General features: G+C 46.9%; 1 protein-coding gene across 1 annotated transcript in view; it reads right to left on the reverse strand.

Annotated features, from left to right (window-relative positions):
- The window catches only part of DEPTOR (DEP domain containing MTOR interacting protein), a 652417-nt gene that overhangs the window by 65177 nt on the left and 560809 nt on the right, over window positions 1-26431 (reverse strand). The window contains exons 8-9 of the mRNA XM_085605045.1: window positions 21712-21782; window positions 19149-19253 (exon numbers count right to left, since the gene is read on the reverse strand). Of these exons, the coding sequence (XP_085461171.1) occupies window positions 19149-19253; window positions 21712-21782 (176 nt within the window). The remainder of the gene's footprint in view (window positions 1-19148; window positions 19254-21711; window positions 21783-26431) is intronic.

Genomic DNA, 26431 nt, shown 5'->3' on the forward strand with positions numbered 1-26431 from the left:
TCTTTGTGAATATATATGCGTTGCAACACATATAGGCAGGTAATGTGGAGAGATTTCTCCAGAGCTGTGTAACTTTGAACGGCGCAACGATTAAGCGCCATTTTTTATGATATTGCATATTTTGCATTATTTCTGAGCATGCCTGCTTTCAGCGCACTCCGTAAGTGGTGCTGCTGTTTTGGAAACCGGTTGAACCTCGAGGAATCTGCTCCAGCTCCCCCAGAGGGGACGCCTAATAGGGATATGTACGTGAAGCATGGTCTTTCTTCCATAATGTACAGCACAGTATGGAGGAAATATACGAAAAAAGATCCTGAGTTGCGATGGCCTTTGTATGGATCGTTTGATATACGTAAGATTGAGTATGTGGAACAGTGTATGTGTAAGCGGCGTGCCCGTCAGGATATGTTTGAGTGTGTGCGGTTGTGGGTGAAGGAGGTGCGTGAGCGAGAGAAGCGCGAGAAAGCGCTGTTTGATAAAGAACAACGGAAGAATGATCATGTGCGAGCACAGGAAGCGAAGCGTCGGGAGGACAGAGAGCAGACGGACAGGCAAGAGAAGGAGCGTAGGCTACAAGTTTCGGGTCAATACGTTGTTCGGCAGCCACTTTATCCTGTCCTTAATAATCTTGATGATGATTTTTCTTTACTAGATCGCCCTCCGCCCCCTTATGTCGGCGCATCTGCTCCGAGGCCGCAAGATTCTGGCCCGGGTCCGGGTAAGGTAGATACGCGGTCCATGTTATCGGCCGAGCATATGGCTGAGCTTCGGAAACTTTCCCTCCGTGCACTTAAGGGCAAGATGTCTAGGGAGGAGTTGCTCCATACTTGGGGGTCGTGGCAAGATAGAGAAAGGGTGTATTTTCTGGCTCATTTCGCTGAGGAAGTGATTGCTGCTTTCCGAAAATATTCTAGTGTCTTTGAGCCTGACGATGTGACATCGGTTGCTAAAGCATTGCATGATGGTGTTTTTTCTCCCCCTAAGGCTCCTGAGGCGGCTCGGCGGCTGTTCGCCTTGCGGGACGAGGTGCTGGCCCTTAGAGAGAAAGCACGCCAACAAACGGAGGAGGAGAAGCAGTCGGATTCGTGCACGGCAGACGGCCCCTCATCCACCTCCCAGTCAGATAAGGATGACGTAGTGCATGTTAAACCAATGCGAGAGGCAGCGCCTTTGTATGTTCCTCCTAAGGGAGCAGGGACTAGCTCGGACATTACCTCCGCCGATGCTAAGGGATATTTCGTGTATAATTGGGTTTACACTCCGTGGCATAGGGCTGATGTTATGGCATTGAAGAATGCGTTGCCCGACCCCCGTAAGAATCCAGCGGCCTTCTATGAAGAAGTCGAGGGGGCCTTGAATTCTTGCGTTATGACTTTAGCAGATATAGACCTGTTCTTTGGCCTTATTCTACCACCGGATATGTGGCGATCTGTACGAAAGGTAGATGATATAGTTGCCTTTAAGGCCCGGTGGTCTGACCTTGAGGATGAGGATAGGGAGCGGAAGCCCGCGCAGAAACCGCCGCAGAGTATTTTAGATCTCCCTGCTGCTATTGTGACTAAGTTGAAGACGATTATCCCCCCTAAAAAGATTGACTGGAATATGTTAGCTGCATGTAAACAGAAAGTTGACGAGTCAGTTGCGGACTTCTTTACGCGTTTTGAGGAGACGTTTCATGATTTTAGCGGACAGTCGCTTACCGACGATACGGGGCGCCACCTTTTTGCGGATAAATATGTAGCTAATCTGCTGCCGGCAGTTGCGGCCCGTCTAAAAGCGAGTGAAAGTTCTTGGTCCTCCGCTACGCCGACGGCCCTCCTGACTATCGCTCAGTATTATGAGCGTCAGGAGCAAGAAGCAAAGGGCCAGGAGGAAAAGAAATCGAAAGATTTGAAAACAAAGGTGATGTTGGCGCAAGTCTATGGCCCGCCTCGACGAGGTAGTAATAGGGGTAGGGGAGGATCTTATGGTCCTCCCACGGGCCGGTCTGATTTGAATAGGAATCAATGTGCGTATTGTAAGCAATCGGGTCATTGGGCTAGGGACTGCCCGGTGTTGCATGCATCGCGCCAGGGGTATACCCACGGTGGCCCGCGAGGTAGAGGGGGTTTCTCGAACTTTCGAGGGAATTCTAACGAACAGGCTCGTCTTGAGTCTGCTGGGCAGCACCGAGATAGATCAAATGTTTTCGATCGCCAGCACCAGTATCAAGCGTCAGGAGTTGACCGGTCGGGGTACCATGACTCTCAGCATGCATAGGATTGCGTTGGATGGGGGTTAGAATCAGTTGAGGTGCCGGTCGATCAGAAGGGCCCTTATGTATCGGCTGAGGTTTTGGGCTCTACTGATCAGTTCCTAGTGGATACTGGAGCGACACGTAGTGCGCTATCTAAGCAATTGGTTCCGGGGGCTCCCCCATCCGGCTTAATGGTCACATCGGTAGGGTTTGATGGTACACTCTCCCGAAGCCCTCTTTCACAGCCCCTCATGTTTAAGGTTGATTCTTTTTCTGCACCCTGTCCGTTTCTGCTTGCCCCGTACACACCGGACAATATTATGGGTCTTGATATGTTAAATCACTTTAGGGCTACTATCCGCTGCTCCCCTGCTGGTGTGCGAGTAATATTGAATGACAATTACCCCCGATCTGAACGGATGTGTACGATGTCAGAGGATGCGCTGTTAGCTACCCTCCCTCATGCTTTGTGGGCAACTTCGGATACTGATGTGGGACAAATGGTGATTCCGCCGGTCCATATTAGCGTCCAGGAGGGGGCGGTGTTACCACGCCTCCCACAGTACCGTATTTCCCAGGAGGGCGAGGAGGCTCTCATACAGATAGTGCAGGATTTGATAACGGTTGGGGTAGTCGAGGAAGTCCCCTACAACATTTGTAACAGTCCGATTCTTCCCATACTGAAAAAGGATACGGATGCCAGAGTTTATCGGTTCATAATTGATTTGAGAGAAGTGAACAAGATCGTGATACCTCAATACCCAGTGGTTTCCGATATCACGACGTTGCTTACTTTGGTCCCGCCTACGGCGACCATGTTCTCAGTGATTGATTTGAAGAATGCCTTCTTTTCCATTCCCATTCACCCTGATAGCCGATATCTTTTTGGGTTTACACTGAATAATAGATCTTATCGTTTCTGTAGGATTCCCCAGGGCTACACAGAAAGCCCTAGTATTTACAGTCAGGCTTTGAAACGACAATTGGATTCCTTTGTCCTGCTCGAGGGTGTCGCCCTCATTCAATATGTGGATGACATCTTACTGGCGGCTGACACCCTGGAGTTATGTGAAAAAAGTACGTTATCCTTACTTTCTTTTCTAGCGTCCCGCAATCATAAAGTATCTAGGAAGAAGTTGCAATTCTGTAGACCAAAGGTGACTTATCTGGGTCACCTTTTGTCTAAGGAGGGACGTGCACTCACACCGGATCGTATCCAAGTAATTTTGGATACACCGAGACCATCCACACAGAAGGATGTGCGTGCATTTCTGGGCCTTGTTTCCTTTTGTAGACAGTGGATATTGGGGTTCTCACACATAGCTAAGCCATTGTTAGCTCTCTTGACAAAGGACACGCCTATCCCAATCCCTTGGTCAGATGAGTGTGATACTGCCTTTCAGCAACTACGACAGGCCCTTTGTTCAGCACCAGTGTTAGGGACCCCTGATTATGCAAAACCCTTTTCGTTGTATGTGCATGAGAAAGATGGATGTGCATTGTCAGTTTTAGTGCAGATGCACGGTGATAAGCAGCGCCCATGTGCATATTTTTCGGCTGTACTTGATCCTGTCGCCCGAGCATTACCAGGGTGTTTTCGCTCGGTTGCGGCGACAGCTGTGTCAATACGCCAAAGCGAGGGAATTGTGTTATCTCATAAACTGTTGGTATTAGTTCCCCATGCTGTTGATGCCCTGCTTAATCAAACAAAGACGCAGCATTTGACCAGTGCCCGTTTAACGGGATATGAGTTGACGCTTTTGGCTCCTCATATTACGTTGAAAAGGTGCGTAACGCTAAACCCGGCAACATTGCTGCCATACCCCGAAACTCAGCCTGAGGCGCGGAAAGCGCATGATTGTATTCTCGTGACTGAGGAACAAACAAAGGGTCGTATTGATCTCCAGGATACGCCCTTTCCAGATGTAGATGGAGAACTGTGGGTGGATGGATCCTGTCTGAAGCTACCAGATGGTACGGCTTCAGCAGCGTATGCAATTACCACATTACAAACGATAGTGGAGACAGCACGCATACCACAGAAATCAGCTCAAGCAGCGGAACTGATAGCATTAACACGAGCATGTGAGCTCAGTACAGGATTATGTGTGAATGTTTATACAGATAGCCGCTATGCCTTCGGAGTAGCGCATGACTTCGGCCTACTCTGGAAGGAGAGAGGGTTTTTAACGTCACATGGAGTGCAGATAATGCATGGAGAGTTAGTTCATAATCTTTTAACTGCATTGACATACCCAAAGAAAATTGCCATTGTTAAGTGTAGCGCCCATAGGAAAGTGGTTGATAAAGTTGGAGAAGGGAATGCGTTAGCGGATCGGGTAGCACGGGAGACTGCGATGCAGCCCGGTACTACTGCCATGTATGTAGTGAAGTCACAGGTGGAGAGATGGCATGATGCGAAGGAGGAAGTGCGAGAAATGCAGAGGACCGCTTCTGACAAAGAGCGGGAACAATGGGCTAGCGAGGGAGAACTGGATGACGAGGGTTGCTGGAGAAATAAGCAGATGGATAGATGGAAATTACCCACGGCCTTTGTACAACCTATGGTTCAGATGGCACATGGGCTAGCACATGTTGGAGCTTCCGTAATCGTGAAATTGCTTACCCAAGTCTGGGAGCATCCAGAGATTGCTAGCACGGCAAAGAGGGTGGTGCAGACCTGTATGATCTGCCTGAGGTACAACCCAGGAAAGGGGACTCGAACTCCAGCAGGAGGGTTTGTGACACCCACTGCACCCTTTGAGGTTCTGCAGATGGATTACATCCAGCTTGAGCGCTGTAATAATCTGAAGTATGTTCTAGTAGTGGTCTGCGCTTTCAGCAAATGGGTTGAAGCGTACCCTACGAAAGACAATACTGCAATGACTACTGCGAAGCTGCTGCTGAAGGAGTTTTTCCCCCGATATGGCGTTTGTAGACTTCTGTGGAGTGATAATGGCCCTCACTTTGTAGCGGATGTTATAAAGTATGTCTTGAAGGGTCTAGGCATCACCCAGAAGTTCCACGCCGTGTTTCACCCTCAGTCTGCAGGCCTAGTTGAGAAGTATAATGGTACACTGAAGCTTAAGATCGCCAAAATTCAAGCTTCGACGTCTTTGACTTGGCCAGACGCTCTGCCACTGGCGTTATTGTCAATCAGATCAGTACCGCACTCTCGAACTGGCCTTACGCCGTACGAGATTGTTTTTGGACGCCCAATGAATATTTGGGGTCCACCAAGACCTAAGGCTGTGTATGATGTACCTTGTGTAATGATGAGCGATTATCTGGCACAGTTAACGGATAACTTGGTTTCTATCCACCAACAGGTCCGAGAGGCGCTCCCTGATCGGTCTACCGGCGAAGGACATGGTCTCCGGCCTGGGGACCATGTCATGGTGAAAGTCTTCGACAGAACGAACAGCTTGGAACCGAGATGGGTGGGCCCTGAACAGGTCCTCCTCGCAACGAGGACGGCTGTGCGAGTCTCCAACCGAAATAATTGGATCCACTCCCTGCACTGTAGGAAGGTGCCGCCCGGATTGGTGGAACCTGCCGTGCTGACCGATCAACGAGATATTTTGGCTGCAGAGACAGGTCGTGCTGCGGAGCCAAACGCCACTGAGGAGCTCTTTCCGGACCACGCGACTTCTGGAGGAAGGCGATATCATCTTCGACCACGGAAGTGAGTTTTCCAGTACCGGGACACACTGTCAGAACGGCCCTTGGGTTAGTGAAACGGAGAGCCGATGAGGCAAGGGGGGGGGATCAGCCCTGCATTAGTGTAGCGACACCCGTCTTGGCCCGCTGGTGAAGAAACCAACCGCTGCCCAAGGGGAAGTGTTCTGACAGACTCTTAGTTTCAGGAAGATATTAGGTTTCATTTTTACTTTGACATGGAGAAAAAGAAAATCCTTTGTGCATTAGGGTTCATGTTAACAGTAGCCATTGTTGGGATAACCACATGGTTCGTGGAGGATGTAACTCCCGCTCGGAAGATTCTTGTGTTGACAACTCCGGTGCCTGAGGAGCACTATTTTTATACATTACCGTATCAAGAGTTGAAGCATCGACAATCCTACTTGAATAACACTTTCATCCAGATGCTGCATCATACCCACGTTGCTACGAATGCAACGAACTGTTGGATATGTGGGATGATGCCAGCTCATCAGAAGAAAGGAGGAACGCCATTTATACCACTTCCTTTCTCTCATAATGGCTCTTGTAGAGCATGGTATACTTTGCTTTTTGCCACGCGGAAACCGACAGTGGGACGATTGCTTTTTAGACTCAATAAAGAATGTCATCAAGACAAGAATGGGTATCCACAAGCGAATGGGACAATTTGGGAGTGGGAAGAGTACCGACCAGACAATGAATCCATTCCCTACATCTTTACGAACACAAGAGACACTGTGGGAAAATATAAATTTGTAATTCAAGTAGCACAAGCTCACGCGGACCTGTGTGTCCAGAGTGTGGGTTTCATCCCTGTTGGTGTCAGTGATTGCATTACTGTTTTAAATATTGATGGGTTGAACAACAGTACCTTTTTAGCCTCCCATAATACGTACTTTGTGTGTGGAAATAAAGGTTATTACCGTCTGCCGGCTGGGTGGTCTGGGGTATGTTATGTATCATTTCTACTACCTCCTGTATTCTTAGCTCCTGCATCTTATCATAAGGATTTGAAATTATTGAATAATGTGACTGTAAATAGGTATAAACGTACTTTATCAATTGATGATGTAGATCAGACCGACACCAGTCTGCAACAGTATATTGATTTTAACTTAGGACTGTTTTTCTTTGTTGGAGCTGCTCTGAACAGTAGGAAGATCCGAAGATTAACAAGAGTGGTAGAAGCTGTGACAAATCAGACTGCTGCTGCTCTTGGGAATCTCACGGAGGAATTGCAGATCACGAGAATTGTTGCATTGCAGAATCGTATGGTATTAGATGTTATGCTAGCTGACAGAGGAGGAGCATGTAAAATTATTGGAAGTAGCTGTTGTGTGTTTATCCCTGATCATACGCCATCAGTTTATAATGCCATCAATAAACTGCATAAAATTGCAGCTGAGATCCATACAGAAAACGGCACTTGGTCTTTTTCTGGATGGTTTTGGGCGTTAATTACTGCCTGGGGATGGAAGGTTCTAACTGGTCTCTGTATTATTGTAGCGGTTCTGTTCTCATGTTGTATTTGTATCCAATGTGGTCCCTTACTCTGCTCATTATGTGTATCATTCTGTATCCCTGATAAGAAAGCTATTGCTGATGTTGCCCACCAAAAACGTTTAGCTAAAGAAGTTGAAGAAATAATGACAATTGATATATATGATGATTATCCTAACAAGCCAGATGTCTTCAGTAAATGCTGAAAGGGTCGTCTGTTGTAAATTGAAACAACGATGTGATTAAGCATTTACTTAAGACATTAGTTCCTCTGTTATAGATCGTGTTTACTCTGCTATGTTGACCGAAGCTTGGACTCCATTTTGTATTGTCATGCCTCCACGTGTTCCTCACGAGAAGAGTCCAACCTCTGTGTTAGTTGCCCTCGTAATCTGCCTAGTAACAGTCTATAAATAGCTCCTTTGTCCATCTGGCGCATGCCCAGACTTGACCACATCTGTTATCAGTTAGCCTTGCTTGACCATGTTTTCGCGGGCTCAAGGAGTGCGTTAGCTCCGCCCACCTATTGATTCAGTATCGAAAATGACCATAAATGGTAATGTTCTTCGTCTTCATGTTGTATCCACCCACTTATGAGCCCCTCTACTGTGTATAAAAGGGGACCATGTACGAATGTTCTTTGTGCTACTCTATGCAATACTGAAGAGTGTTGTGTGGATTGTAGGACCACCCTTAAGGGTTAATAAATGCTGTCTTTGTACTTTGCAGTTTCCGTGCCAACTTCCTTATAGATTCCACTACAGGAGAGCGAACCCTTGTGTCCTGCGGGCCTAGCTGGGGCCTGTATTCAACACCTCTGCCCAGTCATCCCCATCCATCTGGCCCAGATCAAGCGTCCACACCTACCTAACTTTGTCTAGTGTGATGGAGCTGTTGGTCACCAGGAACTGATATATTTTCACAATTTTGTGCTCGCTCAAGTCCCCCATAAACACCTTTGCTTCAATGGGATTGAATTCAGGGAGGGCATCCAGCTCCGAGATGCTAGGGGACATGGTATGTCTAAATTGGAGATACTTAAAAATTGGGTTTGGGGCATATTATATTCTTTTTGAAGATCTTAAAATGATTTCAAGGTGGAACCCCTCATAACATCCCCTAATGTATATATGACTATGTTGTCCCAACCAAGGAAGCCAGCTAATGTAGCCAGTTGTGGTAGTCCACCATTATGCCACAGTGGAGTTTCCCAAGTCAGTCTTCCCCACCAGCCTATCTTGTGAAGGGATTGTTTCCAAAGTTGGAATACCACCTGCGTCGCTGGCGGCAGGAATCGGCGTGGAGACGCCGAATACAGGATAGTGTGGAAAGTTGCATCCCCCATCTGCCACCACTCCATTGCATATGCGGGGTCTTGCCCATTCCCATACCACCATTCGTTAAGCACTAATAGGTGCAAAGCCGCATAATAAGTCTGGATGTCCGCTGTGGCGAGACCCCCACAATACATAGACTGAAAGCAGGTTCGTATGGCGACCCGGGACACTCCCCGCCCAACCCAAAAACTGCCAGAGCACCGCATTAACCTGTTGAAGCCAGGTTTGTGAGATCGGGTACGGGTGATTCTGCAATTGGTAAAGCAGACGCGGAAGGGATACCATTTTGAAGATAGCTGATCTGCCATAGATAGAAAGAGGTGTATGCCACCAGGTTCTCATCTCCTCTCTTACCCGTGTCCAGACCGGAGCAATATTCCTATCCCACGACGTGCGTTGTGTGGCCGATAATTGGTCCCCCAGGCACTTCACCCCCTCTGTAGCCATCTGTACAGCCGACACCCAGGGGCCCAGTCCGCTGGCCCCTTTCAACGCCCAAAGGGTAGACTTTCGGGGATTCATAAAAAGGCCCGCGGATTCGCCAAAAGTTTGCATAATGTGGAGCAGTCTCTGGCCCGTCTGATTGAGGACTGTTAAGAAAATTAAACATCATCCGCATATAGTGCGATGCGATCTGAGATCCCGTGCGACCACTCGAAGCCCCGTACCTGCACATCAATGCGCACCTATCCCACCAAGGGGTCCATTGCCAGAGCGAATAGGTATAGTGACAGGGGACAACCCTGCTGGGTGACCTTCCCAATTGCGAATGTGTGGGAGGTGGATCCCACCACGCGCACTGAGGCCCGTTTCTAATAGTTTGAGATACGATACAAATCGGGGCCCAGTATTGAGGAGACTCAGTAGAGCGAATAAATAAACCCAGCTTAGGGAATCAAACGCCCTATCCATATCTGCTAGCATCAGCGCGGCTGGATCCTCACACGCCTCGATGGCCATGATGGCATTGTGGGCACGACAAATGTTATGACGCTTGGCTCTCTGAGGCATGAAGCCAGCCCCAGATGGGCTATACGCGGCTGGAGACGATTGGCCAGCCCCTTGGCCAGTATTTTGGCCTCAACGTTCAATAAAGAGATGGGCGATATGACACATGCTGTTCCGGGGGCCGCCCTGGTTTGTGAAATACAACCACCTCGGCATGCCTCGAGTCTCGCGGGAGGCGGCCCTGGTCCACTGCTTTGTCCAAGGCCGCGAGGAAATGGGATTCCAATTGGGAAAAATATTTCTTGAAAAATTTGCATGGGAATCCATTTGGTCCCTGCGCCTTAATGGAATTTAGATCTCCCAGTGCAGCGCTTAATTCTTCCATGGTTAGGGGGACGTCTAAGTCAACTCTTGCTTCATCGGAAAGGGCCTGTGGCGGCAAATTGTCTATAAAGCATTGTATCGTGTCTTCCGGTAGGAGCTCTCTGGGTGCGTAAAGCTCTGCGTAATAGTCCGTAAAGATCGCCGCAATCAGTGCTGGGTCACTAAGAACCCCACGATCTGGGCCAAGTATACTCAGGATAGACTGGGGTGGCAGCGCTCCCTGGCATAACCTGTGCAATAGTTTACTGGACTTGTCCCCTCATTGATAAATCCTGCTACGAGATGCCAGCCATGTCAAGCGGGCTTCGTCAAGCAATGTGCCAGCGGGAAACATCCATTACAACGCAGTCATTACATCGTACTGGTTTTACGACGCAACTGTTACAACGCAACTGCCTTTACATCTCATGCCATTACAATGCATGCCATTACAACACATGTCACTACAACTCATGCCACTACAACACATACCATTACAACACATGCCATTACAACGCATTATAAGGTAAGTAATGGAGATTTTTTAGTTTTAGGGTGGGTATGAGTTTTGGGGTAGATGGGAATAGTAATTTTTACCCCTACGCTATCCAACACTTCCTCTACTGTTGCACTCACTGGAGTGGGAATAGTAATTTTTACCCATACACTATCCAACTCTTACCCTGCTGTTGTCCTAAAAGTATTATGTGTTGTAATGGTATGTGTTGTAATGGTATTCATTGTAATGGAATGCGTTGTAATGGTAAGTTTTTAAAAATGCGTTGTAAAATCATGTGATGTAATGGTGGTTGCGATGTAAAAACCGTGTTGTAAAAGCATGCGTTGTAATTGTTTGCAATGTAACGTCATATTCTGTGCTAGCATGAGTCTGCTGCACGTATAGCAGCTGGCGTCGCACCGGACCCCCTTTCTTCCCTCTGCTAAGCTGCTCGAGGTCTATCAGTTGGGCTTCAGACCTCAGAAGTGACTCCCGCCGATGTTTACGTACCGCCACGCAATTGGAGATGTCAATACCCCATATCGTCGGTTTCATGGCTTCCCATATGGTCTTGGCCGCATCCACCGACCCTACGTTGGTCTCCAGATATCGCTCATTCGCCTGGCGCATATGTAGCTGGTATTTTTCATTCTGTAAATGCCAAGGGGAGAGGTGCCATCGAAAGGCCTATCTCTCGTGGCCTAGCTGTATCTTTAGTATTACTGAGGTATGATCCGACAGACTCCTTGGCAGGATCTCTGCGGACCTCACTCTGCTAGCAGCCCTGGAAAGCGTAAAAATATAATCAAGGCGGGAAAAGGAGTCTTGCGTCCCCAAGTAATAAGTGTACCCCTGGTCCTCTCTGTGAAGTCTCCTCCATGGATCCGTCCAACCCAATCCCTCCACCAGGGAGCCCAGCTTTGAGACTCGGTGTGTGGAAATGCTCCCTGTTGCTCGCCATCTGTCCCTTGCTAGGTCCATGACGTTGTTCCAGTCCCCTCCCACACCCGCGAGCCCCTCTGGGATTTCAGACCAAAGGGTCATGAGACACTCCACCAGAGCCCACGACAGTGGCAGGGGGGCATATACACACCTAAGTACCAATTGCTCCTCGTGTAGGATACCAATAGCAAGGACATATCGTCCCTGTGTATCCGTCCACAATTTATCATGCCTACATGGGACCCTGCAATGAATCAGGATTGCGACTACCCGGGACCCCCACGGTAAAACCTGAATGTAACACTTGGGTATACCCATATCTAAGTAGACACAGTGTTTTGGTTCCCATCAAGTGGGTCTCCTGGCGCATTAGGATATTGGCTTGATATCATTTGGCTTGCTGGAGTATGGCACCTCGTTTTATTTTATCCAGAGCCCCTCTCACATTCCAACTGACTATGCAGAGCTCACCCCCAGGAACATGTACCTTATTTATAGGGACCACCTTAGGCAGATCTGTGACTGCAAGTATAAGCGGTATGCAGTGACTACTAGGTGGGCTATAGCAATATGGTGTATTGGTGCAGCGCAACTATCTAACATAGATTCCCCATCTTCCCCCCTATACCTAAAAACTGTTGAAGTACCTGTTGGGGCGGAGGTGACGCACGGACCCCAACGGGAGCCCCCTGACCACCCCCGCCAGTGATTACCCCTTAACCGGCCCATGAACAGAGGGCGTTCCCCTCGACTATATAGAGTCTGAAAAAGGTACTAGGGCCCCCCCTCTTGCCTCATCGGCCTGTATATGCTCCTCCAGCCAGCAACCCTTGCGGCTATTAGGATGCCGGAGTCCCGTGTTGAGGCACCGATGAATCTTTATATGGGTCACTGCGGGACAATTTTTTTTTTGATCCAGCCCTATGTCTTAACCCATTTCGAGCTGAGGACGAAACAGTTTTGTCCTCAGCCTTGGTGGGCATGTGCTGAGAACGGAACCGTTCCATCTTCACACCCACCCATGGGAGAAGTGCTGGCGCTCCCCCGTGAGCGGCTTATCTACGGGCTCCCACCGGTGATGGCAGCGGAAGAGCATTCTCTGCCACCCCAAACCCCCCCATCCTCCGCTTGGTGATCTGATGACATATGGGGGTGAACAACTCATTGGACAGGAATTGCTTCCAAAGGGGCAATAAATATATCCATGCTTCGGCCCACCTGGGGGGGTAGATCGGTTGTGTTTTTTGACCAATCTGCCCCCAGGGGAATTGAAACACACTAGAACACCAGAGATATTTTAATATAAATAAATAAAAGGGAAACGACCAAAGGGCAAAGGATCGCACTCTTTGGGGGAGAATTTATTTAGTTATTGCACCCCCCAGAAGGCGGATCAGCCGTTTTTAAACCAATCTTCCCTCTGGGGGAGGGGGGGGAGGGGGTTTGGAAGCCCACCAAACAACCTGGGATTTTGTTGTTGTTAGGGGAGCGAACCCTTGGGCAAGTGTCGCTCCCCTTGGGGGAGAATTTATTTAGTTATTCCACCCCCTCAGCAGACAGATCGGCCATTTTTAGGCCAATATGCCCTCTGGGGGGTGGAAGCCCACTAAAACACCAGGGATTTTCTTGCTGTTCGGGGAGCGACCCCTTGGACATGGGCCGCTCCCCTTAATGGAGAACTCATTTGTCTATTCCACTCCGCCCTCCCAGAGGGCAGATCAGCCATTTTTAGTACAATCTGCTCTTGGGGTGGGTTGGGGGGGGGTGAGTGGGGTTGGGGGAAGCTCATTAACCCCTTCAGTGCCCATGACGAGCTGGACTCGTCATGGGCTGCGGTGGCGCTGTGCCCATGACGAGTCCAGCTCGTCATGAACTCCGCCCGCTAACGCAAGGCGCGGCACTGGGCGGGGAAAGGGGCGGGCATGCAAGGGGTTAAACCACCAGGGATTTTTGTTGTTGTTAGGGGAGTGACCCCTTGGGCAAGGGTCGCTCCACATGGGGGAGAATTTATTTGGTTATTTCACCCCTCAAGAGGGAATATCGGCGGTTTTTAGGCTGATCTAACCTCTGGAGAAGTGGAAGTCCACTAAACTGCCAAGGATTTTGATGATGTTAGGGGAGCGACCCCTTAAGATAGAATTTATTTGGTTATTCTACCCCCCCCCCCCCAACTCCCTCACCCTTCCCCGAGGGCAGATCGGCTGTTTTTAGGCCAATCTGTCCTCTGGTGGGGTGGAAGCCCACTAACTACTATGGATTTTGTTGTTGTTCGGGGAGTGACCCCTTGAGCAACTGTCGATCCCCTGGGGGCATTGGTTTTGTATTCCGCACCCCCCAGAGGGCAGATCAGTCGTTTTTGGGGAATCCACTATACACAGGGGACTTTGCACAATTAGCGCTATTCAGAGCGGCCCCTTAGGTCTTTCGAGACATATTTGGGCCGTTTATGCACTTGGCGGCAGATTGGTGATATTTTTAGACCCACTAGACACCAGGGAAAGTTTCTGTTTGTCTGAAGTGGACTTTGGCTGATGGTCTGCGTGTACTGGACTTCTGCTTCAGATGCTGCATTTTGTTGATAATGCTTCAGCATTGCCATGAGATCAACCTGATTGTGGTGACCGTCTTTTTAAGATCGGCCTGTCCATGATCAGTTTGTAGATCGATTTTCAGAGATCTATGTGCCAGGGAAAAAAATAGCTGTGGATGAGTCTTTGGTCCTGTTCAAGGGCCGTTTTGTTTTTAGGCAGTACATTCCTAGCAAGAGTGCACGGTACACTGTTAGGGATTCCACTATTAACCCCTCCTGGTTGTCCATCCACTTTCGGAGTTAGTGAGAAAATTGTATGGAAACTTGTAAGAGGACTTTTTAACAAAGGTCACCTTTTATTCGCAGATAACTTCTATACTGGTGTGCAATTGCTCAGTGAATCATTCAAAGTAAGCACTGTTGCTTGTGGCACAATCCGCTTAAACTGTAAAGGCTACACTAAAGAGATTGTATGTAAAAAGCTTCAGAAGGGACAGTGCAGTGCCTTGCATAGTTGTGAACATCTAGCTGTGAGCTTTTCAGACCGCAGAGATGTCCACATGCGGATAACCATTCAAGAAGGTACTTCACCTGTGACTGTTTGGGGTCAGGTTGCTGGAGGGCGCAAATCTGTGTGCATTTTAGACTACACTAAGCACGTGGGTGGTGTTGATAGATTAGATCAGAGGTTGGAGCCCTACACTACTGTTCGTAAGGCTTACATTTGGAATAAGGCGTTGGCTATCCATTTGTTTAATCTAGCAACCTTGAATGCTTTTGTTGTATTGAAGGATTGTTATTCAGGTGCAAAGATGACATTTGTTCAGTTCCAGCAGTCTGTGATAGGCAGCCTTGTTGGAGCGGAACAGGCAAGTGTTCCTAGAGTTGGAGTGGTGGAGGATGTGGCTAGATTTAAAGATCGCCACTTTCCTGATTACATTCCTCCCATGCCAAGAAAAAACATTCCCAGTAGATGTAGAGTCTGTGCCAGAAGAGGCGTTCGGAAGGAGAGTCGTATGTACTGCCCGAGTGTCCTTCTAATCCTGGGCTATTTGTACCCACATGGTTTAAATTGTACCACATGCAACAGAGTTATTGGGAGCAACCGTGTGCGTAAAAGTGAACTGACTGGTCTGTATCATTCTATATTTTTTGATCAGATTTCATGGATTTCATTAGTGTGATGTATTTAGTTAGAGCTGCTGTGTTTGTAGGTATAGTGTTGCATGTGCTTTCAGTTGGTTTGTGTTTTCTTTTTTGTTAAAAAAAAATGTGATGGCAGTGTGCGTGGACTAGCGCTTGGCTGGAGGTGTGCATGGCTGCGCTTGGCTGGCGGTGCGTGTGGACTCATGCTCTGCTGTCAGTGGTAATGAACCGGTGCTTGGCTGGCAGTGTGCGCTGACTGGCGCTTGGCTGGCGGTGTGCATGAGCTGGCATTTGGTTGGGGGTTTGCGAGTAGTAACTTACTGCTGGTCACTACACACACTGCTAGCAAAACACCAGTCCACACACTCTGTCAATTGACAGCCGGTGTGATTGCTGTGTCAGTCATGTGGGCGTATAAAAGTGATGGGCCCTTGAATTGCACTGTCTGTTGATGTGAGTGTTGTAATGTGATGGTCCTGTGGCTGGTGGTGTGAATGGTCTTGTGTGTGTCATGCATTCAAAGTGTGTGAATTGCCTGTAAAGCGGTTGTTGCCTTGATGCAGCTTTACAGCTCATGAGCTGTGAGTCATTGGTTCACATTTTCTGACCTTTCAATTATTTACAGTGTATTTCATTTTTGTAAACTCTCTTGTTAATAAAATTTACTTTTTAAACTTGTCACTCACCCTCATGCCAAATCCAACAAGTATGGGTGTGTACTTAAGGAACAGACGATTGTGAAGTAATACTTGTCTTTTCTGTCTTTCTCTAACAGAGTTAGTAAGTCTGTACGGAAAATCTACCAACTCTAGATATTTTTGCAAACTAGACACCCAGGGGAGTACAGGGTGGTGTGCTCTCTTGAATCCCATCAAGTTTTCTTACCCACAATGCACTGCAAACCTCAAAATGTGACTATTATCACACATTTTTCCTGCATTTCTGTGCCGTATTCCTCCAGAATCAAAAGAAAACCACACATTTCCTGCCACCCAGTGTTCCCCCAGGTCTCCGATTAAAATGCTACCTCACTTGTGTGGGTGGACCAAGTACCAGCAACAGGGAAGGGCCCAAAACATATTGTGGACACATCAAAATTATATATCAAAAACAACCTGTTTTTGCAAGAGGGCACCTGCGTTTTTGGTCCCGGGCTTGGCAGTCATCTAGGGAAACCTAGCAAACCCAGACATTTCTGAAAACTAAGCACTCTGGGGAGTCCAGGGAGGTGTGGTCTGCGTGGCTCCCCACTTTTCTTACCTTACCCAAAATCCCGGCAAACCTGAAATTCAGCTAAAAAGTCACACTTTCTTCACATTTCTGTGTGGGAAAGTTGTGGGATCAGTGGGCCGGCACAAATATCCTACCAACCAGCATTCCCCTTGGTCTCCCGATAAAAATGATACCTCACTTTTGTGGGTTCCCAAATCAGAGTCAGCCTAAAAACATATAAAATTACAAACTGAGAGGGAACCAAAGTGGGTTCTAAATGGCAATACCTACACTTTTTTGGTCCTTCCTCTCGCAGGCACTAGGCCTACCCACACAAGTGAGGCACCGTTTTTCTCAGGAGACTTGGGGGAATGCTGCAGTGGATAATTTGTAAAAAAATAAGTGCCTGGGCTCTCGTCAGGAGGCAGCATGCACCAGCCCATTTCTCCAGTTAGCACCGCCTAAAACAGAACCAACTGGTAACTATGAAAGTGGGGGGAGGATGTGACATAATGGCCAGAGATGCAGACTTCGGAGGTTCAAATCTCTGCGTCGGCTCAACATCCTATGATTCTAGGCAAATAACTCAATCTGGGCAAATAACTCAATCTCCCCATAAATTAATGTGCCCTTAATTGGTGCTCGTGAAAAGCACCGGTGATGAGTAAGTGCCGGTGCTGGGCACCGGAAACCACTGGCTCAAATTAAGCACTGGAATGCCGCATGGACGGAAGTTTGTGGCTATCTGCAGATTCCGAACTTTCCATCACAGAAATGTGATGAAAATGTGTTTTTTACTCAAAGTTTGAGGTGTACAAGGGATTCTGGGTGAAGAAACATGGTGAATGCCACGCAAGTTATCCACCCTAGATACCTCTTGGTGTCTAGTTTTCAAAAATGTACAGGTTGGCTAGGTTTCCATAGGTGCCAGCTGAGCTAGGGTAAAAAATCTAGCACTACCCACATTGGAAAAAAAGGCGTAGTTTTCGGTGTAAAAATGTGATGCGTCCATGTTGTGTTTTGGGCCGTTTCCTGTTGCGGGCACCAGGCCCACACAAGTGAGGCACCGTTTTTATTGGGAGACTTGGAGGAATGCCAGGTGCGCAGAAGTTTGTGGCTCCCCGCAGATTCCAGAACTTTCCATCACAGAAATGTAAGGAAAATGATTTTTTTTAGTCAAAGTTTGATATTTGCAAGGGATTCTGGGTAAACAAAAACGTAGTGCGAGCCATGCAAGTCTATACCCCTAGGTGTCTAGCTTTAAAAAATTTACATTTTGGCTAGGTTTCCATAGGTGCCAGCTGAGCTACGGCCTAAAATCCACAGCTAGGCTCGTTGCAAAAAAAGGGTTGAATTTGAGTGGAAAATGCGATAGGTCCACATTGCATTTTGGGCTGTTTTCTGTCACAGGCAATAGGCCTACCCACCCAAGTGAGGTTCCATTTTTATCGGGAGTCTTAGGGGAAAACAGAATAGTAGAACAAGTGTTATTACCAATTGTCTTTCTCTGCATTTGCACCTTCCAAATGTAAGACAGTGTGTAAGAAAGAAGTAATTTTAAGAAATGCTTGTAAATCACATGCTAGTATGGCTACCCACAAATTCAGAGACGTGCAAATAACCATGATTCTAAAATCCATATCTTGTGCCCATTTCAGAAATACATAGGTTTCCTTGATACCTATTTTTCACTCTTTATATTTTACCGAATGAATTGCTGTATACCCGTTACAAAATGAAAAACCATTACAATGTGCAGCTCAGTTATTGGCTCTGGGTACCTTGGGTTCTTGGTGAACCTACAAGCTCTATATAACCCCGCACCAAGTAGGGTCAGGCAGACGTAACAGTATATTGCTTTAAAAAATCTGCCATAGTTCGAACAAGTCAGATGAAAATGTAGACACAAATGTCTGTTTTTTCCAACTCAATTTCAACATTTATTTATTTCATCTGTTTATTTTATAGGAAAACCTTTACGGATCTACACAAACTACCCCTAGGTGAATTCAGAATGGTGTCTACTTTTCAGAAATGTATAGTTTTCTGGGATCCACTATTGGTTTGACACCCATTTCTACCACTAACTGGAAGGAGGATGAAAGCAGAAAAAATAGGAAAAATGGGCTCTGTCCCAGTAAAACCGTGTTTAAAATTTTTGTTTTCTTATTCATGCCTGCCTGTTCCTGAAAGCTGGGAAGATGTTGATTTTAGCACCGCAAACCCTTCCTTGATGCCATTTGAAAGAAAAAATACAGATGCTTTCTTCTGCAGCAATTTTTTCCCATCTTTCCCCAAAAAACCAAATTTCAGCTGTATTTTGGCTAATTTCTTGTCCCCCTTCAGGAGGAACCACAAACCCTGGGTACCTTTAGAATACCCAAGATGTTGGAAAGAAAGGATGCAAATTTGGCGTGGAGACCTTATTTGGACAAAATGTTATGGGGGCCTAAGGGCAAACTAACCCAACTAGCCAAAAAAAGGCTCAGCATGGGGGGTGGGGGAAGGAGGGGCGGAGGCCTAGCAGCGAAGGGGTTAAATTAGCGCACCCAGTTTACACCTTATACGATACGACCCAATGTCTTTAATGGTGGACCTTTCCTCCAGCACAATCTTTATTCCATTTGCCAAAGACATTTATGTATTTTTTCACATCTATATCAGAAGAGACGAAATGCAAAACAATGGATAAAACGTATCGATGGATCTATATCAGTGACCAAAACATGACATTAGAAAAAGTCAGAAACATACCTTCATCCCAGCGGCAGCGGCAGGGCCGCTGGGATCCACTGCTTGGATAAAGCATGGCTTACTTCCTCGAACAACAAAGCCCCACCCTACTGCATCACCAACAACCTAAAAAGAAATAGGCATGCATGGGTTACTGCCCTGAAACAAGACTAGCTATACATTTTACAACTGATTCATTGCTGTGAATGAGGAGTGCCTTGTTACTGTGAATTGTAAGAGTTGCCTTCAACTCTTTGTGCTGTCTAGAAATGGGCTGCATTTTAAGAAGTAGCTGGCTGGCCAAATTTATCACACAACAAGGTGAGCAACATGTTGATCAAGCACCTTGTAGGAACTCGAACATATTAGAAATTAGTTTTCTTTGGCACAGTCTCATCAGCTTTATGTGAACAAAACAAAATCATACATATAAAATACGTACCTCCATAAATCACCAGAGAGCATTAGGGTCAGCTCTTTTTATCCACTGGCCTGTTCCACTGCAAATCACATTTTGCTTTCACCTACCAAGGCATCCAGCACAGGGCAGTGGGTTACCCACTTCAGCCACTGGCTCTCTTGCTCTGAGTGATGACATTTTTCCAGATACGTGAACTTCAGTGCCAGAGCTGATGGGCTAATACTTTACTTTTGCCAATAATTTTTATTTTCATTCTTTACCATTATTTTTTTTTTATACATCACAATGTGTTAAAGTATGCCTTCACATTACAGTAGTTCAAAGTCAATAGTACATTTTCTTTTCACTAAAGTAATCACATTTTGCGATGATGTGTAATAAAACTAAAAATAGTTTCTATATCTGTTTGAGTTCACCTGTCTACTGGTAAACATCTCTCCTATTAAAATGACATGCAATGGTTTATTTTTTTTGTTTAAATTTTTGGGAAGCATATAGCCAACACATTTTGTCTTGTTTTTATTTTTGCAACATATTATAAAACATATGTAACCATTGCACCGGCTTACTAAGGCCAGACCTATTTTCTTACCCATGCTTGTTATTTATTGTGTTTGTTTAGTACCCTAGTGGTCGTGCCATGTTGGGACCGCTGACTCCATCAGGGAACCACCGTTCTTTGGCAGTGGTGCAGCGGTATCTATAAGCTTGGCGGGACCGCCGCGGACCTGTCAAGCACATAACAACTTTCATCACAGCCACTGATCTTATGGAGGCCTTTCCTCCATGAAAACAGTGGCGGTGAGGAATGAAAGAAGGCCCTGCAGGGCCCCCTCGTGCTTCACACCTTGTGGATGCACACAGGGGCGCACAACATGTGCCCCCGTACATGCACAGAAGTTCCAGCATGGCATGGACATTCCAGTCCATGCCGTGCTGGAACTTCCTTTGAAGTTCCCATTGCGGTGCCTATTTTATAGGCACCAGCGTGGGCACGGCAAAGGAAATGCCTGCCATTAACTAAAAAAGTAATTATAGGGCCTCACGCGGTTTCTGCACAGCTGCGCCAGCGGAGACCTGGCGCAACTGTGCCAAAGTCGAGATGGGGCCCTAAATGATCTGCCCGTGCAAGGATTTTTCTCTACATGCATAATCTCAGTAGTCAGGAGGTCTAAAGGCTTTGAATCTTCAATCAAAATACATTTTGTACCTGCAATTTGAAATTGAATCCGATGCCATGATTCTAAAACTAGGACAAATGCAGTCTGCAAATTGACCAAAGACTACAGTCATGCCATGTAGTACCAGCATGTCTGGTCTCCGCCAATGAGCAAGATTTCCATTTTGCCCCCATTGAATTTAAGAAAGCTGGTGGCCATCAAACATGTTCTGCGACAAGTCAGTCTCTCAGTGCATGCCGTGACCAAAGGAGATTTGGCAAATGAAGGGAGAAGTTGAATATCATCAGCCTAAGGGAAGCACTTTTAATAAGCACTTCTCAGTACAGTGCTTCGATGTGACATATTAATAAAGAAATGCACGTTTTTGAATTCTGAAGAGACTTTATTATATTCTATGTGATGTTTGCTGTATGATTTACATGGCTAACAGTTTCAGGGCTCGGCTCGTGCATGGGTTCTTAGAGTCAACCCAGACCCTTGGCTCGGCTCTGGCTCGGCTCGCCCTGTTAATTTGGTGGCTCGTCCACCACTACTTTCAGGATACAATAAAAGATATCCCGTTCACCTTGGATGAAGATGATTTAAGGCAGATGGGATATCTGTCACGTTTGTGACGTTGTAACTCGTCCACCAATCTCTAAACCAGGCCCTTACTCTCCTGCGTGCTCCTGAGCGAGTCAAAATTCTACACATGGAAGCTTGACTTGGAGAACAAAACCCACTGAAAAATGGTCACGAGCATGCCTGTAATTCAACATTCAAAGATGCAGTGCCCAGTAATGTTTCTATTCATTTATAAATCTCGTGGCATCCGTCTATTTCTGGAAATGTCCCCTTGAAGAGGTCAAACAAAACTCTATACATTGAACGCACTTACAGTGGAGGTCATCGCGGAATTGTTTACTTTTTTCTTCAGAGTTAAATAAGAACCCACCCTCTGTGGAAACAATAGCAGCGTGAATAGGGAGATGAGATTACATACCGTGAGCGTTCGTCTCACGTATGGGGCCCCCGGGTTCAGAAGTTCATCCGGAGTTATTTGTTTCTTTAAAACTGCAGAGACCGAAAGAAAAATACACGTTTTTAACATTCCATACTTTTTTTATTAGAGATCTAGTCAAATAAAAGAAATACTTTAGTTTTTTCCCTAAAACATGTTCAATGTATAATAACACTTCCCTTATTTATAGCTCATGGAACATATTTAGAACAAAATGCACTCAATGGGTACTATCTAGAAGGTAAGTATGTGCTCCGTTTACAAAAACCATTGCAGAAGGACGAGTAGTATAGTTTATTCCATGTTGTTAGCATGCGTGTATCACAAAGACTGCAATTTCTAAGACCTTGAACAATGTGCTGCTACTGATTAGAAAGTGAACTTTACATTTGGGCTGGTTATATAGAAATGCCTAAATGGCTACATTCAGTATGATTTATTTCAGATTTAAGTTTCGCTAACTCCCTGAATTTTCATGAATGAATCTCACTCAAGGAATTTTTGAATCCGGCCGCATTAAGCACTTCACAAAACGTAGTACTTTGCAACAATAAAAACGGTTTTAATACGTGTATTTGCCCAACATAGCACCGAGTGGACGTGGCAACAAGCACCCCAGCAATATTGAGCGGTGAGTAAAAAAGAAAGTGGCACCGACTCAATTATGCAACTTGGCCTCGAGTCCAGCTTCTTGCTGGTGGTTTATATCGCATCACCATGTAAATGTCCTTCCTGCTACCCTCATCACCTCTGCCGGATTGCTCTTTCAGCCCCTATAGCTATAGCCAGAGATTTCCATCTTAATTGTCACCCTACACCCCACCTACACCTGCACCCACCCTCTTTGACATTACCCTATTGCCTTCTACCACTTTTCATTAGACCGATTCCCACCAGCCAGGAGGAACCTCCTCCTCTTAGAAGCGGCAATCAACAAACAGGGCCGGACTGGGACCCAAAACCAGCCCTGGCAAACTGCTCGGCCGCCCCACCTGGGTGGGGATGAGGGGGTGCGGCCGAGCTGTTTGCAAGGGCCGGTTTCGGCCGAATTTGTTACCACGGCCGGAATTGCAGGCCCCTGGCAACAACAAGCATTTACAATGCAACGGTCTCGGCATTGTTAAAGTTAGAGCTATTGGCATTGCTCATAACATTATTTTTGTTTATGTTTTTGTTTTCAAAACATTTAACCCGTTCCGTGCTCATGACGGAACCACGCCGTCATGAGCCACGGGCGCTGTGTGCTCATGACGGAGTGGTTCCGTCATGCTGCGGCCGTTGGCGGCCGCTCCGCCCACGCGGCGCTAATTCCCCGCCTGTGCGGGCGATTGGCGCAGTGGGTGGAGTCATGACGGAACCACTCCGTCATGAGCACAGCTCAACCGTGACTCATGACGGAGTGCCTACGTCATGAGCACAGCACCACCGCACTGCCCCCAACCCCCCCCAGCGCTGCGGCGGAATTCCTGCCGCAGCCAAGGGGTTAAAGAAACGGCAGAGTTCTGTACGACCTGCAGGCGACGTAGGAGGAAACCTGGGAGGCCTCAGTAGATGGAATCGCTATAGCTGACGCAAGTTGGAATCAGGACAAGGGCTATGGTTTTGCACACATGTAGTAGGAATAAAGGAAAAACATTCCTGAGAATGCGTAGCAGGTTGGAACATGCACCTGAAACTTGGGTTTCCGCACCATAAACCAGCTTGCCTCGTATTTTCCAGGCATTTACAGCTACAAGTAAATTTCGACATGCTTTCCCAGGGATGTGGACATTATTGCACTCTGTAATTTCTGGGCGTTGTAAACTCCGACCAACTTGTCATTTTGACCCGTGTAATCGTATTTGCGCAGGGGATTGATAATTACCAATGCACTCGTCATCAAGCCTCATTCATGTGAATGAAACGTTGCATGCTTTCAACACACTACAGATCAAGCAGGAACAACAGTGGATCTACTTGTAAAATAATTCTAATGACACCAACTGGCAAAGGAAGGGCTGATTAAGAGTTACCTCGCAAGAATTTGTAACTTTATTTAAAAAAAAAAAAAAGAATGCAGTAGTATTAGCTCACTTTCTAAAATGTAAATAGCTAATAAGGCACACATTTAACTGACAAACACACTCATAAATATGGAGTGTCACTTGAACTCCTCCACACAGAAATATGTAGCGTAACCAATTGTACTTAATTAGAAGTTAGGGGTTTTGTTTAGACGGGGGAGAGGGGGTAATCACGATTTTATAACTCCAGTAGGTAGGCTAGTCATCACTTTTAAAGTACGGTGGCCATGATAGTGGTGAAGCATCGATATGAGTCTCAAGCCCTCTCATTCACACATACGACAATTGTACACTTACATGGACATCTGACAGCATTAATCGGCCACACAATGCAGTGCAGCCCCAAACAATGTTTCGTGGGTGTCCTAGCACACTATTATTATGGGACTTGCAGTTTCAATAATAACGTTATCATTTGTGAAAAAAGCAGGCAAAGTAATGTAGGCTAAAAAGCAAGAAATAAATGGAGTTACACATGACATGCTTTCATTACTACTGGCCGCCTCCTGCAGGGCAGGAACACCCCTCCTCATGTTCATTATATTTTCGCGGGTGTCCTAGCACAATATTATGAGACTTGCAGTTTAGCTATTAATATCATGTTTCAAAAAGGAATGAAAAGTGATTTAGACTAAAAAGCAATAATTTAAACGGTGGGGTTACAAATGACAACGGCTCACAAAGCAGCAGCCTTACTGATCGTATCCTGCAGGACAGAGAATACACCTCACCGTGTTTATTCCATTACAAGAAGTACAAAAGCTCAACATTGCGCTGCTCTTTCTCTGATTGAGCACAGATAACATGCTAGGTAATCCCTTAATCCTGTTCATACTCCTTAACCTTTACAATCACATTTCTCCAACTATACATACTTGACTTCGTTACCACCTCATACCACTATTCCCCAATTTAATGATGCACTCATTTCTAGAAGAGAAACCCTCCCTCACACATTAACGCCTTTACAATGTTGTGCATCCACCTACAAAACCCACTCTTCCTCTGAAAAGAACTTTCAAGCATTGCAATACCCCCACTATTTTGTTCTTTCCTTACCAAACTACCATACGCCATAACCAGCACCACGTTTACTCCCGACAACCAGTTGCTGCTGCCCGCCGCCATGACGCTGTGCTAGGACCCCCAAACCTTCCGAACCCCACCGCTTCCGGGCTCCCCAACTCACACCACCACCCGGAAAAAGTCTGCACAACCCTCATCACGTGACTAAATATGCATCGAGAGAAGGAAGCGCGAGGCGAGGGTCAGTACGTCGGCAACCCGCATGGCAAATTAGAGGAACCATAGTATGAATGACACGGAAAGAGTACTAAAGATAACCTCCGTCTACACGAACGAGGAGTGTGAAAAGTTAAAACCTCATCCGTCATAGAATACCATTTTTTTAAGCCAAGGTTCACAATCGACATGTTCCTGATAAACATACGTTATATGACATAGTTGATTTGCTTGCGGGTTTTACACTTTTAGGATGAATACCAATTGTATGCGTAGCAATGCTCAATAAACCAATAGGCAATGGGCTCAGGGGTGGGGGCGGCTCGCGCCCGGCCCGGACTGCTCGGAAGACAGAATGCTTTCTAAGTGCAGTTGTATCACTCTGACAATCCGGAGCGTGAATCACCCCCACTTATGTTCAACTCGCGCTGCCAATTAGGCCCACCTTTGCCTCGAAGAACAAGCAAATTAACGTCTGTTAATGGACTCCGGCAGAAGTCTGGGTGCCAGAGCTGCGTACGGCATGACAGGTCTTGCGCGGAGGGCTGCGGCTGCCACCCTAACAGTGCAGAGGGACTGCTAAAGGGACTTTCTGTGTGTGTGTGTGGGGTGAAGGGGGGGGTCGTAGGGCTGAACAGCCAATTAGTGGTCACCAAAGAGACAGCCTGAACAGCTGATTGCTGGCTATTTTGGGCGTGGCTATCATTGGCGCAGCTGGTGCAGCGGCACCGAGTCCCTGGGTTCTGAGGATCACTGCACCTCAACGATGACCATATTTTGCAGACAACCGAGGGGGTGTGAGAATCGTTCAGTAATTCCTCGTGCTCTTGCTCGCCTTTCACCAAAGTTCAATATTAAAAATAATTACTTGCATAATGGCCGCTTTAGTGCCTAGAGATGACATAGAAAGCAGACTATAATGGCGCCACCTACATTGAACGCGGCAATCCAGTTAGTGGTGTAGGAGGAACACACGGAGACACCACCGCCTTTCTCCGAGGTCAAGCAGAAATGCCTTGGAGAAACGCAGCGGCGTTTTCGGATTCGGTGGCGTGTTTTTCTTTCTCTTCTCTTGCCATTGGCTGGAATGTTTACATTCCAGAGGAGAGAAAGAAAGTAAAAAACACGCCCACGAATCCGAAAGAGATGGGGCTTGTTTGGAGAGACAAACCTCTTCTCCAATGGCTGACCAGCATTTAAGAGGCCAGCCAATGGAGAAGAGGGGCGGGTTCAAGCCCCTCTCCTCCAAGTCATTAAATCTCGCAAGCGAGACTGCGCAAGTGCAGCCTTCGCTAGCCGAGACCTAAAAACGGCCCCCAGGGTCCCAAAAACGGCCCCCACCCTGGCGGCCCACTGGGGAAACGCCTGGTGCCCACTACTGCCAGTCCGGCCCTGGC

The sequence above is a fragment of the Triturus cristatus genome, chromosome 5_1 (genome assembly GCF_964204655.1).
Source record: "Triturus cristatus chromosome 5_1, aTriCri1.1, whole genome shotgun sequence".
NCBI classification, from domain to species: Eukaryota; Metazoa; Chordata; class Amphibia; order Caudata; family Salamandridae; genus Triturus; species Triturus cristatus.